Source organism: Apodemus sylvaticus, chromosome 20 (genome assembly GCF_947179515.1).
Source record: "Apodemus sylvaticus chromosome 20, mApoSyl1.1, whole genome shotgun sequence".
In the NCBI taxonomy this organism is placed as follows: Eukaryota; Metazoa; Chordata; class Mammalia; order Rodentia; family Muridae; genus Apodemus; species Apodemus sylvaticus.
In genome coordinates this window covers 46,320,033-46,337,720 of record NC_067491.1, presented here as the reverse complement: position 1 = coordinate 46,337,720, position 17,688 = coordinate 46,320,033, and the positions used below count along the sequence as shown (strand labels likewise).

The 17,688-nt window shown below is 39.7% G+C and overlaps 1 protein-coding gene across 1 annotated transcript in view; it reads right to left on the bottom strand.

Moving 5' to 3' along the window:
* Positions 1–17,688, bottom strand: part of Ano4 (anoctamin 4) — a 270,004-nt gene that overhangs the window by 97,364 nt on the left and 154,952 nt on the right. Inside the window, exon 9 of the mRNA XM_052165053.1 lies at positions 12,554–12,685. Coding sequence (XP_052021013.1) covers positions 12,554–12,685 — 132 coding nt within the window. The remainder of the gene's footprint in view (positions 1–12,553; positions 12,686–17,688) is intronic.

Genomic DNA, 17,688 nt, shown 5'->3' with positions numbered 1-17,688 from the left:
ACCTCCAGTTGAACCAGCACCATTTGAAACAATCTTTTATTACACATTTGGTAATAACATGTTTTTTTAGTGTGTATATGTGATTTGTCAGGTATGAGAAAGGAGAAAAGGGGGAGCAGGAGAGAGGGACATTGAACACTTTCATGACAACGCCTAATTCCAGCCCAACTTCTGCACAGTAACAGCCTAAACAGGGAGCTATCAGAAAGAACTCTTAAAAAATGTGATAAGATGCTGAAGTGTTGCTGTGTACAATAGATAGATGGTTTCCAGCAGGGGTTCAGGAGGGGAAGGACTCAACTCTATTTAAGCAGCAGGTCATTGAGGGTTTTACCATGCCCCAGTGAATTATGTAGATAACATAAAGTGGATAGGTTTTTGTTTGTTTTGTTGTTTTTGGCTCTGTGTGAGTGTGTGTGTGTGTGTGTGTGGGGGGGTTGGACAGGGAAGGCCTCAGAGGTAAATGTGATCAGGTTTATTGTGAGAAATCCTCAAGGAATTAATTAAAATATTATGCTAGAAAAAATAGACTCATAAAACATAAAAACAGGTGGTTTCTCAAATATTAAGATAATTCACCTATCTTTAGAACCCCCTACCACCCAAAGCTTTGTGCTTCCTCTATGAGTAGGTGATATCTTTGATCCTTAAACTTAAGTTTTATGTCTTTAGGCCCCACTTGAAATGAAGCACATGATTTTCAGAAGCACAAGCCTCAGGCTTTATGGCTTTTTCACTGTCATCTCAGCCTAAAACTTTCAAGAACCCAGCTACATCCCCCAGGCCTCTGCAGAGCAACCTCGATAGCATGCATATGGAGGATCCTAAGGCCAGAAAGGAATTGTAATAAAACAAGAGTCCTGAGACTGCTCTGTGTCACTGGGGTACAAAAAGAACATTAATCCTACCGAAATCAATCTTGTATCTCATTGCCTAAAGGATTCTCCTAAGACTTCAGATCGATGAAAAGAAGAGAAAAACTCCAAATGCCCTGAAAGGAAAATTACAGCAGAAAGTATCTGCTCTAGCAATCAATATATTCAGATATCAATGCTGTGAAAATTTATGAGACAACTTGGCATGTAATACTAATACATGTGAACATATATGGAATGCTGAGGACAAAGTTCATTTGGAGTGATTCTATTCCAGTTCAAGTCAGAAAGTCTCCCAAGCATCCTCACCACATACCCTGGCCTATGACCCCAGTGCTGGTGTCACCAAGCTTATCCTCTACCCACAAACCTTAGACTTTTGTGGACTGGCAAATATATATGGCTCTCCAAGGCTGGACAGTGATACTCCAAATATGTATGTCTGCATCCTGATCGCTAGAATTTGTCAATGCTGTATGGCAAGAAGGAATTATGTTGCAGATATAATCAAGGCTGTTCATTGGCTGACTTGAAGGCTGAGGATGCTATGTTTTAACTGGTGTTTGAGAACCAAGGTCATGATATTAAAACATGTCTGAACCTTTTAGAGGAGGTCTTGAGAAGGGGGAGTGGAATGGTTCTCATGAGAGTAGGTTGTTACAAAAGAGCAAACTTGTTCTTTCTCTATTGAGTTTTCTCTACTACCATGTATCTAGATATTACTCTATTATTAATATACCTTTGACTGGAAGCCAACTCTAGGCCATGGTCTTGGATTTCTAGAATTGTGAGCTAAATGAATTTATCTCTCTTCACCCAGTTCCCAGGCTCAGTTATCTTGTTACTACAATATAAAGCATACGAAGTCGGATATTTTTCTGATTTTTACATTAGGTGGATCTAATGTAATCACAAGGATACCTAGAAATGGGAAAGGAGGACAAATATCAGAGAAGAAGATGTGATAATAGAATCAAGGTCAAAATAATGTAATGCTTGAGGGGGAGGGGCATAAATTAGGAATGCAGCAGCCTCTAGAAGTCAGAAAAGACCAAGAAATAGATCCACTCCAAAGTTTCCTGACATACTTTGATTTTATCTCAGTGACACTCATATGAGCTAGATATGGCCATTACTCACGTTTTAAAGCAGGAGAATGGAAGTAAAGAATTCCTAAGACTTATTCAAATACCATTGATTCCAGGGCTTGGATCCTGAACTAGTCTCTCCGGCCCAGTCCTGTCTTCTTGTTCCTACACAGGACTTTCCTATGGTGGATATACCAAATAACCACTGATCTAGTTGTTTGAAATGTATCGTTGTAGTCTTTGAAGGTGACAGACAGTTCAACATGGATATCCAAGAATTTGTGCAGTGGATAGTTCTTTGTCAAGATTCTTGTCTTTCGCATTGTACTAGTTTATAATTTGTACCTGGTTGTCCCTAACTCTAAGAGGATACAAACTAAAGAAATGTATCAATGCTGGTGATGGTAAACATAAGAAAAAACGGGGAAATATTCCTATCTGTACCTAGCATACTTTTTAAAAGGCAATTCAAAAATAGATCCATTTCCTGAAAAACTCATTGCATATACATTTTATAATGTAACATGACTCTCATCTCTTTTTTCATATCTAGTACCCATAGAAAATCTTTATTATAGGTATTGACCTTACAAAGCAATTGTCTCAAGGATGTTTCTGCTAATGCCATTTTCAAAATAAAGGGCAACGGGCTACTTAAGCAGAGCAGCATCCCCGGGAAGGAGGGAAAGAGGAATAAATTAATGCTTAAATGGACTTGTCTACCACAGTCACCAGATTCCTATGAAATTCAATTTATCAGACCTGGAGGTTGTCTAGCAAGGAAGACAGATGAACAGTGCTTTTTAAGGCAGTGGGAAAGGAGTCCAGTTTTTCCACCAAAGGAAAACTTAACAAGGTGTCGAGAGAGTTTTAATCATCACAAGGTGGGGAAGGGGCATGGCCAGTATCTATCTAGTGGATGGAGGACAGGATCTTGCTATCTTATAAGGCACAAGACAGCTATCAACAACAAAGTGGGAGGGGTGCCTCCATGACTGGACTAGAATCTTTTCTCCATCATTGTCTAGTCCTTTAATAAGCATGTTTAAGTTTTATTTCTAGCACAGCCAGGCAAGTCAGCATCTCAGTGTTTCCTGAGAACAAGTGCATGACAAAGCTTTGGGTCTGTGGTGTGGGTAAAGTGCACTAGACACCATCTAAGCCTGGGCTGTGAAAACATGAACTTCCATTCATTTTATCCACTCCTCTTTTATCTATAACAGACCTATGGAATGGAAAAATAGTAAATATGAATCTAACTATCTGAACGGCTCCATGGAATAGGCATGTTGTGCCTTCTTTTCTGAGAAGGATTCACATTACCCAGTGTTGGGAACAACAACTAAACCTCCACAGTGTTAAATCACTGGCGTGTGTATCCAGGGAGGTCACTCTCTGCCTTATGTTCTTCATCTGTGTGATAGAGATAATCTGTGGCCATATAATGGTTATTATGAAGATTTACACACAACTCTTGGGATCATTTCTGGCATATAGAAAGTGGTGGAGTTTTTGTTGTTGTTTTTTTGGGTTTTTGTTTGTTTTTTGGTTTTTGTTTAACTCACAGGTGGTGCACCTTTGGTGATACCATGTAAAATAATCATGTGTCATTTTAGACCTATGAAGACACTTGCCAGATGGTTTCTTTTCAACAATTCTTAAATATAGATTTGTCTATATTTATCACCCTGCATAAAACTCACCTCCAGTGGATCAAAGGCCTCAACATAAAGTCAGACACACTATATCAGATAGAAAAGAAAGTGGGGAATAGCCTTGACATATTGCAACAGGAAGCAAACAGAACAGCATCATCCTAGGCATTAAGAACAATAATTAATAAATGGTACCTCATGAAATAAAAAAGCTTATGCACAGCAAAGAGGCACCATTATTTGGACAAAATAGCAGCTACAGATTGGGAAACAATTTTTACAAGGTACATATCTGTTAGAAGGTTAATATCCAAAATATATAAGGAACTCAAAAAAACTATATATTAAGAAAACAAATAACCCAATTTAAAATACGGTGTAGATCTAAACAGAGAATTCTCAATAGAGGAAGCTCAAATATTTGAGAGATATTTAAAGAAATGTTTGACATCCTTAGCCACCAAGGAAATGTAAACCAAAATTACTTACACTAGCCATAAATTGTTAAGATCAGTAAAACAGGTGACAGCTCATGCTGGGGAGAATGTGCAATAAAAAGAACATTCACTCACTGCTGGTGGGACTGCAAAGTTGTACGGCCATTATGGAAATCAGTGTCATGGTGCCTCAGGAAGATGGGAATCAATCTACCTCAAGATCCACTATTAGACATACCCAAAGGATGCCCATATACTTCATCCTACCGCAGAGACATTTTCTCAATCAAGTTTGCTGCCACTCTATTCATAATAGTCAGTAATTAGATGTTCCTCAACAGAAAAGAATGATAAAGAAAATGTGGTATATCTACACAATGGAGTATTACTCACCCACTTAAAACATGAAACTATGAAACTTACAGTTAAATGGGTGGAACTAAAAAAGTTAGCCTGAGTGAGGTAGCCCAGACCCAGAAAGACAACTATGTTATGTATTTGCTCATATGTGGTTATTGGCGGTTAAGACAATGATGACCATCCTACAATCTATAGAATCACAGAGGCTAGGAATAGAGTATGGGACTATGGAGGAAGGATCTTGTTAGGAAAGGAAATAAAATTAATATGGATAGATATAGGTGCTAGAACCTAGAATGGGTGGATCAAGTGGGGAAGAGGAGGAGAGAAGGAAAGGAATATGGGAAAGACAGCTAAACTTAGGGACCACTTGAGGGATAGTATGGAAACCTAACACAGTAGAAAATTCCTAAAGTATAGACATATTTGATGGCAATCTAAAAAGAAAATCACTACATAATGGGGACACAGAGCCTCAAATCCATTATCAGGATTGAGTTGCATCTAATTGAAATATTGGTCAAAAGGGGTCCTATGGAAACACCCAAGTAAGCCAGGCTGTTGCCAAGACTTATTGTTCTCCATAAACTGACAGCAAGACCCCATTGCTGAAAACAACACTTAGACAACCTGTTGAACTTGGAGAAGTCCATCTGGTGCCTACAGACAGCCTTCATCTCTGCTTTCTAGCATCTCTGGTACATGAATATATCCTGCATGCTATCAAAAGAAAAATATAAATACCAACTCAGCCACAGAACTCTGATCTACAGTGGTGTCCTGCCTGAAAGATAAGCTAGTGTAGTAGTGGCACAAAACTTGTGAGAGTAACCAACCAATATCTGATCGGATTTAAGGCCTACTCTATGAGGTGGAACTCATACCCAACACTGCTTTGGTGACCAAGAACCAGAGACCTAGGGTAAAAACCATACTACCAGTCTAAACAAAGTAACATCAAAATGACTTCTGGTGACATTCTTTTATACTCATAGATAAGAATCACTGAAGAAACTTCTCCTGCAGTAGATGGGACTAAATACAGATCCCTAAGGCCAGACATTATACCGAAAGTAAGAGACTGGAGCAATGCGCCCTCAGGCCTAAATAGCAAGAAGCCATCAAATCTCTTGCCTCAGGGCTCAGGGAATCCTGCAGAAGAGGAGGCAGATGGAGTGTAAAAGCCAGAGGGAATGGAGGACGCCAGGTAAACAAGGCCCTCTGAACTAACTCCATCAAAGCTCATATGAACTCACAGAAACTGAGGCAGCACGCCAGGGGCCTGTGTGGGTCTATATCAGGTCCTCTGCATGTACATTATGGCTTCCAGTTTAGTATTTTTATGGGTCTCTGATTCTTGGGCTCCTTCCCTTCTGTGTGTTTGTTTTATCCAATGGGTTATGTTTTATTTATCATATTATATATTTATATTACTATCCCTTAGAAGCCTGTTTTTTTGTTTTTGTTTTTTGTTTGGTTTTTCGAGACAGGGTTTCTATATATAGCCCTGGCTGTCCTGAAACTCACTCTGTAGACCAGGCTGGCCTTGAACTCAGAAATCCGCCTGCCTCTGCTTCCCAAGCACTGGGATTAAAGGCGTGTACCAATACCGCCTACTGACTGTTTTCTGATGAGAGACAGAAAGGGTGTGGATCCAAAGGGGATAGAAGGTGGGGAAGAGCTGGGAGGAGTCGAGGGAGGGGAATTGTAATTAGGGTATATTGTGTGAGAAAGAAAGCTGTTTTGAATAAAAGGGAAAAAATAAAAACTAAAACTTTACTGCAAAGAAATAGGATATGAAAACATTAAACAGTGAGATTAGCTAGACCCAAACTCTACACACCTTAGTGTATTTCTGTACAGTTAAAATAGCTCAGTCATGTTGAAGCTGAGATGTCTCAGAATGAATTTTATAGTGTCATGGTCAGTTATATTTTTCTGCATGTATTCATCAAAAAAAGAAAGAAAGAAAGATAGAAAGAAAGAAAGAAAGAAAGAAGGAAGGAAGGAAGGAAGGAAGGAAGGAAGGAAGGAAGGAAGGAAGGAAGGAAGGAAGGGGAAAGTGAGTATTTAAAAAGCCAAATGCAGATACATGTTTAAGTACAGGCAGGGCTGAGCCAATTGTTTTTTAATTGACCCTCAATTTCAATTCCTTTTTGTATAATACAACTCAACATGTAAGGCTTTTGTATTCTGTGCTGTCTTTATTGTATTTCCCCTTTTTTCTTTAATATAGTCATTTACTAAACAAATAATGAGTGTCTGCTTGTACATTAGGTATTGTATTAGATCAAATAGTATTGTGAGCAAAAATCAGACATGTTCTATGTCCCCTGAGTGTGTGCAGCTTACCTGAAGGGACATGAATTAATCACAAAATTCTGAAATAAGGGTTGAATTTCAAATATGAAGTATTATAGTGTATGCTCTAAGATCAAGAATTGACAAATGGGACCTCATAAAATTACAAAGTTTCTGTAAGGCAAAGGACACCATCAAAAGGACAAATCGGCAACCAACAAATTGGGAAAAGATCTTCACCAACCCTACATCAGATAGAGGGCTAATATCCAATATATACAAAGAATTCGAGAAGTTAGACTCCAGAAAGCCAAATAACCCTATTAAAAATGGGGTACAGTGCTAAACGAAGAATTTTCACCCGAAGAACTTCAGATGGCGGAGAAACATCTTAAAAAATGCTCAACTTTATTGGTCATTAGGGAAATGCAAATCAAAAAAACCCTGAGATTTCACCTTACACCAGTCAGAATGGCTAAGATTAAAAATTCAGGAGACAGCAGGTGTTGGTTGAGAGAGGAGAAAGAGGAACACTCCTCCACTGCTGGTGGGGTTGCAAATTGGTACAACCACTCTGGAAATCAGTCTGGTGGTTCCTCAGAAAACTGGGCATGTCACTTCCAGAAGATCCTGCTATACCACTCCTGGGCATATACCCAGAGGATTCCCCAGCATGTAATAAGGATATATGCTCCACTATGTTCATAGCAGTCCTATTTATAATAGCCAGAAGCTGGAAAGAACCCAGGTATCCCTCAACAGAAGAATGGATGCAAAAAAATGTGGTATATATACATAATGGAGTACTATTCAGCCATTAGAAACAATGAATTCATGAAATTCTTACACAAATGGATGGAGCTGGAGGACATCATACTAAGTGAGGTAACCCAGTCTCAAAAGATCAATCATGGTATGCACTCACTGATAAGTGGATAGCCTAGAAAATTGGAATACCCAAAACATAATCCACACATCAAATGAGGTACAAGAAGAATGGAGGAGTGGCCCCTGGTTCTGGAAAGACTCAGTGTAGCAGTATAGGGCAAAACCAGAACAGGGAAGTGGGAAGGAGTGGGTGGGAGAACAGGGGGAGGGAAGAGGGCTTATGGGACTTTCAGGGAGTTGGGGGCCAGAAAAGGGGAAATCATTTGAAATGTAAATAAAAAAATATCAAATAAAAAAAAAAAAAAGAAAGAAACCTACTAGTAGCCAAATGTTCAAAGAAGACTGAAGCTCGTTTCCCTAGAAGCTATCAACAATAGCTGCTCAGTAAGGGATGAAATTTATAGAAAAAAAAAAAGAAATACACTGTAGAGAAATATAGGGTATGGCTCAGCAGTTTGACATGAAGTCCATATTCACGTAAAAAACCAGATGCATTATTGCACACCTGCATTCTCACCGTGAGGGTCAGGGGGAGATAGGAGGATCCCTCAAGCTTGCTGGCTAACCAAGCCCAGTCAAATTGGTGATCTCCTCAGTGACTAGTCCCGGTTTCAAAAAGTAACGTGGAAACGGAGTAACACACTTGAGATTGATCTCCATGTGCATGGGCACATGGACACATACCACACACATCTTTCCTCCCTCCCCTCCCCCCTCCCCTCCCTCCCTTCTTCCTTCCCTCCATTGCTACCTCCCCTACTCTCCCATTTCAAAAATAGGTTTCTGAAAGAGGCTAGAACAAATATATCTGATCTTCAGAATGACTGACAAAAAGAAAAGGAGTCAGGGTGGCTTCTCTAGGAATTGATGTAGAGCTCTGAAACTTGGAAGAATTCATGACTATGTTATATATAACATAGAGAATCTAAAGAAAGCTGAGAGTCAAATGGTGGTTACCAAAGCCTGAGAGAGTAATGGGCAAGAGGGATTGGCAAGGATGGTGAACAAGCACAAGCTGTTTCTGCATAATCTGCTCTTCATACTGGGATGAGTGTAGTTAGAAATAATCCACAGGCTGTCTCACAAGAGCTATGAAGGAGGGTATTGGATCCATTTATCAAATATCATATGAGTTTACAGCGAATATGATATTGACTATCAATAACTGAATAATCTTAGGTTCCCAATTCTGACACAGGGAATGAGAGAGGCAGGCCATGTGGAGAAGGGTCTTGAACCAGGTTTGGGGAGTGTGCAGTCCGCTGATTCCAGAGCTTCTGTTCCTTGTTCACACATTCTGTTTTCAGTTTTATATATTCAGTTACTTTTCTCACTAAACAAATCACAGTAAGCATTTACTATGGGATTTGAAAATGGTGAGTCTTGTAGTTTGAGAGAAAACAATGAAAACATACCATACTAACCAAGGCAAAGAAAGCTGTTACTGTGGGTGGGTTAGTGACCAGGGGGAGGGGTGATGGGATAGGGGGTATTTGGAGGGAAAACGAGGAAAGGGAATAACATTTGATATGCAAATAAAGAAAATATCTAATAAAAATAAAAAATCCAAAACAAAAAATTAAATCTTTTTAAAACTTTTACTTAAATGTTATTGTACACGTTCAAATGAATACCAATATTGAATAAATAAGTTTTTCATATCAAAAGAAAGAAAAAAGAAAGAATTAAAGAAAGAAAGAAAGAAAGAAAGAAAGAAAGAAAGAAAGAAAGAAAGAAACAATGTTTCCAAGATATGGAAGGTTGCAGCATACTTGGAATCGATGGTAGAGGTTGGGGTCCATGGAAAGTTTTCTGGGAGAAATGTCTTTGGTAGATCCTGAAAGATGGGAGTCTAGGGGAAAGGTTACTCTGGGTAGAAGGAAGAACAAGTGTGGGAGAGAACAGAAAAGGAAAAGGTGACTTAAGGAGGTCAGAGCTCAGCACTGCTAAAGCACGTGTATGGGAGACAGATGAGGGAGTTATTGAAAGTGTATTTGATTTTTAAGACACTTTCCTACTTTGATCATGCGTCATTAAACTTCCAGTTCTATTTTATATGCCACATTTATGATCCACAATTCCTGTCATTCTCTTTGACTCCAGCACGAACACAATGAGAAAGTTCTGCAAGGTCAACACATCACGTGAGTCCTTGGTATGCACGTGGAAAGTTGGTATCATGCAGCAGCTCCCAGAACTCATTAAACAGCTATTTCTGATTAAATTAAGCTCATTAATATCATCCTCAAAACATCATTAGGGAATTTTGTTTTCTAATTATACCAGTAACTGTTTCCAAGTTGGCAGCCAACATTCTTCACATCTTACTTTTACACACCAATCCAAGGGATGTTACCCACATGGCACAACAATTTTCAAACAAAAAGAAATTCTCGTCACCCATTGTTCCAATGACATGATATAAATGACTCTGTTCTCTTGATTCCCCTGAACTCTGGTTATTGTGTTTATATCAGCTTCCCCTCTCTTTTTCTTCTTCAGTTATTCCCCTCCAAGTCTCATCTTCAGTGGGCTGTTTTCCTTTTCTGAACAACAATGCTGGTCCCTCTGTGTACCCTATAACCATATTCTCATAAATTTTACAGAAACCCTCTTATGGTGTCTCAAACACTCCATCACATTTGATATCTGTGCTCTTTCCTACATGATTCTCTCATCTTAGAATATGTTACCTTCTTTACCTAGCTGGCCAAGTCTATATCCAGGTGAATCATTTTCTTTGTAGTTAGCTTCCATCACTTACCAATATCTTTCCAAATCCAGAGCACTGCCATTCCCTTTTAAAATGCATCTACTGGGCTAGTTGCAGTTATTTAACATGTAGTACATATTGACAGGCTACAGTCAAGACTGTGTTATTTGGTTAGTCTCAGATAATGCCCGGAAAGGTGCAGACATTGAATTAGTGACTGCTGTACTAATATTTATCTATTGACTTGATTTGCAATTGTTTCAAAGGCTTCTCAAATGTGTGAGACTGTGGAGTATTGCTACCACCATATGCTCTCCTATCTTAATTGTTACATATTTAAAAATACTCACTAACATATTATTACTTATGATCTCTAGTAATACTTGTTTTTTTTATCTAGATGCTTCTAAGTTTGAGAGACTTGGTGAGTAGCGTTATCCAACACAAGGATATGAGGAATGTGCAGGTGAGAAGACTTGGTGGCACACCTTCTATTCCCTTAAATAACGTAAAACTTCCATAGTGTATATACTTCACTAATTATCCCATCCATCCATTCATCCATCCACTCATCCACTTATCTACTCCACCCATCCACCCATCCACTTATCCACTCCATCCCTCCCTCCATCCATCCATCCATCCATCCATCCATCCATCCATCCATCCATTCATCCATCCACTTATCCACTCCATCCATCCATCCATCCATCCATCCATCCATCCATCTCCACTTATCCACTCCATCCACCCATCCATCTACCCATCCATCGATCCACTTATCCACTCCATCCATTCATCCACTTATCCACTCCATCCATCCATCTATTTACTCACCTATCTATGCATGTACCAATTATCCCAAAACTTTGAGTTCCTTCTACACTGTGCCATGCATGCTTTCAGTTAAGAAGCAAAGGCAAAATGTGGCAGTAGATTAGTCTGCACTCGTGAAGGATTAAAACGACAATTACTAGTCTAAAAAGGCCTTCCAGGATTTAAACTAAAAGCAGAAACACATTAGCTTTCATCTCCTTCTTGAGAAAATACCCAGGGATCCTGATCTCTGGATTAATATTGAGTACCATCTGATTACTGATTTCCATGGAGACTTTTGGGACTATGAACTTCATGTTTTATATGTTCAAGTAATGAGGCTGGGTTGGTATCAATCAGACCTGTGGGATGTAGGGCTTGCCTGTTTCACAGGCTTTCCCATGGCTTCTGTTGTACTGCATTGATCTTTCCCAGCAAGACACATTTTGATGCAGACCATCTATCTATACATCGTTCTTCTTCACTCCTTTGCTCCCGCCGTTTAATTGATTTTTCTGGTGCTAAACATGCATCACCATGCAGTCCCTGAACCTTCTTGACAACTGTCATTTGGTTTACATTTTTTTTTTTAAAAAAAGGAAAATTGGCAACCCATTTTTTAAAAAAAGGATCTGTCAGGCCTTTTAGTCTCTCAGGTAAGTCATATTTACTGAAGCCGTCACTACATTGGGCAGAGGGAAGGTCAGGAAATTCAGAGTCTGTCTGAATGTAGGCTGGGCTGACCTGACTAATGTTTTCTTTGAAAGCCCACCTTCTGTTATTCACAGCCTTTGGTATGCTTTTCTCTGCCTCCCATCATTTCTCAGCATCTTAGGAAGTTCAGAGCAAATTCTTGATCACCTTTGCAATTCTTTCCAGGCTGTTACTCAGCCAACTTTTTCTTTCTGCCCATGTGCCCCAAAGTGACAAATTACTCTTGTGCGACTGATAGATGAGCTGGCAGGTTGGCTGCCAGGTAACATAGCTCTTCCTGCGATAACTTGGTGAAATACTGAACGAAAGGAGAACTCAGCAGCAAGCTGTAATAAAAGCAAGCAAACAAGCTAAACCTTTATTCAGCATGGAAGGTATGATCCACTTCCTTTGTCTGGGCTCTGAGCACCAGGAATTGACAGAGCCACAGCCAGAAAGACCCTGGGTCTCTGAATTGCCACAGATGGGATTATTCACCAAATATAGCTATAAAATCAAAACAACAACAACAAAAAATATTGGCTTACTTTAAGCTACCTGAGGTGGTAGGATTGTTGTTACATCCCCTCCCCCCTTAAATGATATAAAAAGAACATGGACAAAAGACTCAAGTGGAATGGCCCCTACATTGTCCCTCCCACAGGGCAAAGGCTCTGTCATGCTGTCCATCCTTAGTAAGATGCTGGCTTTCCCACAGAATACTCACTGATGGATCCTTTGCTGGCTGAAAGGGGCAGTGTAGCAGTCATTCTCTTCCAGGTCTGGCAGTGTCTCCTTGTCCAGCCTCATTGGCTTCTTAGGTAACCATCTCCGGAACCTGCTTATTTGTTTATCGATCCTGTGTCACAAGGAAGGCAAGATCAAAGGGTACAACAAGTCAGCACCACTCTGAAACACAGGAGCCATACAGATGACTCCATATCCTCCACAGATTCTCACTACTCTTAGAACAGCCTGTTTGTCAGACGGGGAGAAGAGAGCCGGGAACATGACCATTTGTCCAGGTTCACTAAGTGGCCTCCACATCGCTATCTTTGAACAGATTTGAATTACATATTCACTTACGCATTCATGAATGATCAAATGGTTACAAGACCGGAAGGCTTGAGAAAGCCCTTTACACATAAGCATATAGAAAACCACATTTTGTAGAGGTTAGCCACTTGTGTCTAGAAAATGTGAGCTCAGAGAAGCATCTTAGCTGTTCCTAACTTGGGACTGGGGCAACGGGACATTGTGACTGTACAGAGAACCTGCGGTCATGGGTTCTACCCCCTGCCTGTCACACATCCCCTTACTAGATAGCAGACACATAGCTGACACCACCGCTGCTTTCACTGTGCTTTTCAAATGGCTTCCATGGTTCTCCAGGCCCTGGGGTATCAGAACACACAGGTGTATCACTCTAGCTACCATGCACAAAAATGTCATGTGAAGGAAATCAGACTAGTGTTGGACCGTTGTTTTTTAAAAGACTTTCCAAATTGGCATTATTCTCAGTCCTTCTGACTACTGAACACACGTAGCTTCCACTGTCCAGTTTATAGAAATAGCTCTGTCCTGCTCATAGTGAACAGCTAGAAGGCATAAAACCACACCAGACTTCAAAATGTATGTGCTGCCTCCAGTAGCTACACTACAGAATAATTTCCCTGGGTGAGCAAGTATGTATCAAGTATATATCAAACAGCATCCTGTGAGGTATGATGCATAGCTGATGTTTGTACTTTACACATACAAAAGGGATCACCCTGACTTCAAAGTATGATTATTCAGCCCAAACTAGCCAGACTAGACTCTAGGTTTAGGGATTGCTGCATTTGCTGGTAAAGGGGGTTACATGAGAGGGATGCAGAAGAAACAAACTTCCCTAGAGAAGAAAATACCTTAATGTTTTTTATACCTGTTAACTGAAGAGTTCTGGGCAGGTTTTATTTTTCCTGTTAAACTATTTGTGTAATAATTTGTAATTTTTAGTGAACGTGATGTTTAATGTAGTTGATGTTGACTGAGCCAAAGGGTGTCTAGAGAGCTGGTCAGACATGACTTTAGGTATGTTTCTGAGCCTGTTTCTAGAAAAGGCCGGGGTAGGCTGAGCAAACCTTTTGGCCATGAATGGTATAGATCATTAAAAATGTTGATATCCTGATGCAGAAGGTGAAGGAAGCATCTCTTCCTTCATGTTGCTCTCTTTGAGGTGGTATTTATCTCTGCCTCTAACACTGGTGATCCTTAGCCTTTATACTTGAACTAGGATCATGAGATTTCCTAGGCTATTGCTTGTAGACTTCAGGCCTTAGGACTTTTTAGTCTCTGTGGTCTTATGAAGCTCTGTCGTAAGTCTGAAGGCCAAAGATCTAGCAGTGCTGCTATCTGAGGGCAGGAGGCAATAGATGTGCCAGTTCAAGCAGAGAGCAAATTTGTTAGTTTTCCATCTTTTGATTTTATTAAAGTTAGGTCCTCAATGGATTGGATGATGTCTAATGACTTTGGGCCAACTTATTTTTGTTTGTTTGTTTTTGAGACAGGGTTTCTCTGTATAGCCCTGGCTGTCCTGGAACTCACTCTGTAGACCAGGCTGGCCTCGAACTCAGATATCTGCTTGCCTCTGCCTCCCAAGTGCTGGGAATAAAGGCGTGCACCACTACTGCCCAGCTGGTCCAACTTATTTTAAACTAAATATTATTTTAAAATTTTTTACATGTATGGGTGTTTCCCCATTTCTGTGTAACACATGCATACAGGGTCCGTGGGTTGGATCTCCAGGATCTGGAGTTGCAGATGGTGGTGAGTTGCTGTGTGGACACTGGAAATTGAACCCAGGTCTTTTGGAAGAGCAGCCAGTGTTCTTAAGAGTTAAATCATCTCTCTAGCTGCAGAGGCCAACATATTAATCAGAATACTGCTTCAGATGCCCAACTGGAGACTCTCATAGTTACATTTCCCAGTAACACCTCTTCCAGATATGTGGAGATCCTTTAGTTCAGAGAAAGTAGCGCGCACGCACACGCACGCGCACACGCACACGCACACACAATGCTAAAGCTTCTGTTACTATTTCCTCTATTCTCAGCATAATCCAGCCTCATCATGGCAAGTGTGTCCAGTGACAGTTGCACTTTTGCACAGTGGTGAAATGAATACCCGAGCTGCCTTAGATCATTCCATTCATAAAGAGTCCTATGCAGTCCTTCTCATTCACAGAGAAGCTAGAAATCTGCCAAAGTTTGTAAAACCAAGAAAGAACTAGGCTAAAAGAGCCTGGGAGAGGGAAAACGCTCTCATCTCTGCCACTTTTCTTCCCATTTTTATGGGTTATTTAAAGACACCTAAAGGCATGAACAGACACAACAATAATAATTAAAATGCAGTGAGATGGTATGGCTTAGAGGAGCTGAGTGGCACCGTGATTGGGAACTTGAACTCCAATGTTTGGATGTCTAGATTCAAATCTTGTCTTTGTAAATAAAAACACTATGGCTTTGAGTATTAAGTTTGCTTCACCTTAAGTATTTCAATCTTTAAAGGGTGTTATCATGAATATATATATTATTTTTTCTATTAACATATTAGAATTTAAGCAAGCAGTTGAGATTTCTGGGTAACATGGAAGGCTAGAAGAGGAAAGAAAAAAGAAGGAAGGAAGGAAGGAAGAGCTTTAGAAGTTCACAAAAGTGCTAATGAAATGTCTCAAAGGATCCAAAAAACAAGCAAGGAAACAAACAAACCAGAAAACAAAAACCAAAAACCAAAAAAAAAAAAAAAAAAAAAAAAAAAAAAAAAGAAACCAGATAAGGTCACATTATGAAGAAACTGAGTTATACAAAGCTCAAGCCATAGAGCTTCTTGCTTGGGGGAAGAAATGCAGAAACTTCATTCAAAAGGCAGATAGATGGCTCTGGTCAGAAAAGATTGGTAGTCATACCTTCAGAACAAGTTTACAAGCCTCACAAGTTTCAAATCAAGTTGTAGATTTTGGTAAGACAACTGGTCCTCTCAAGAACAAGTCAAATACAGTAAGGAAATCCCTTTTGCTACTATATATAACTTAAAGGTCAGGGACTTAGCACTGTATTGAGAGAAAACCCATTGTTTAAAATGGAGATACCTTGGGACCTAAGTAGTCATGGCAACCACAAAGCCAGGAAGCCTAAATTTAACCTACCACAGTCCCAAAGTCAGAAACAACCTTGTTGGGCAGCTGTGAGAGTTGGAGATGAGCTGAAAATTGTAGTCGTTGGGAGGAGAAAGAGTGACACTACAGTTGGTAACCCTCAGCCTAAGTCAGCAGATGGATCATATCCTGGAACCACTCTAACCTCTACCTACCACTCTGTAGTGCAAGAAGTCTGAGAGGCAGCCCTCAGGTGAGTGGTTGCTACCTAGAAGTCCCTGAAAGTACAAAGAAAAGTCCTTGCCCTACATAAATTTCAGGGATGTGATTGCTCTCCACACTTGCAGTGAGCTTGGGAAACGTTGCCTAGGTAGAGTATTAGCCATCCTAGGGTGGAAAACCTGAAGAGTTTGGGAAGGGTGGGGGAACTTGTCTAACTCACCTAAAGCGAGGTGTGGGCAATAGAGACCCCCTAGTATGTAAAAAAGGGGAGCAACTAAAGTGGAGAGAGCTCTGGGAAATGGGAAATGTCAGACACTTGTCAAACACAACAAACTTGATACAGTGTCACCACAGGAAAGACAAGAGTCCACAAGTTCACCTATTTGGGAATGAATTCAACCCCCCCCCCCCCCCCCCGTTGTGTTAGGAAGGTAACAAGGCTCTGGGGCCCAGAAAAGGCCATGCTAACATTCATTCTATGTAGTTCCTTATGTTTTACCTTTATTATTGTCAATATGACTATAATGGTCCTTCTTCTTTACTGTATTAAAAATATTTATGCTTTTAATTCTTCCTTGTGTGGTTATCTAATTACACTTAAGCATTTTAGAACTTTAATTGAACAATTACTTCTGTTTTACTTTCCTTTCACTTCTTTACAGTTAGTAATGTTTTTGGTTTTATTTTGAAGGTCATGTTTTTATTATTTTCCATTGCTCTGCTTACATTAGTTCTGCTTTTGTCTTTTGCTTTTCCAATTGCTTCATTCTTCTCCCCCATAACATTCTCTGCCCAGTCCCTCCCTTTTAAATCTATTTAACCTCTACTTTCCTTTATTTCCCCTTTCCCATCTTCTTCCTTTATTGCTCTCACTTATTACTTAGACATTTGTCATGGTTCTTCCAAGTTCATTCTTTTTTTTCCTATTGGTGATGTAGTAGAGAGACTTAGTCAATTTCAAATATATTTTTTGTATCTTCTACATTTGGTTCTTACAGCATATTGTTTATAATCTGAGTGATGTTGAAGATTGAGCCCTCAAGAATATGCAAGTATTAGGGGGAATTGTTCAATATAATATATGATAATCTATACATTTTGGAGAGCTTGAAAATTAAAAAAAATCTGAAAAATAGACTTTTTGATAAGAAACCTCCCCAAATTAGTTACATTGAAACATTGATATGTATAAATTGTCATCTAGAAATGTAAGAAACATGACAAAAGCACCAAGACCCCTCTAAAACAACAGTTCTCAACCTGTGGGTTGTGACCCCTTTGAGATGTTGAATGACCCTTTAATAGCTCTCACCTAAGACCACCAGAAAACACAGATATTTTCATTACAGTTCATAACAGTAGCAAAATTACAGTCACCTAGTACCAACAATGATAATTTTATGGTTGGGAGTTACGCCAACATGAGGAACTGTATTAAAGGGTCATAGCATTAGGTAGGTTGAGAACCACTGCTCTAAAAGATAGAACTTCTCAACTCAGCTAAC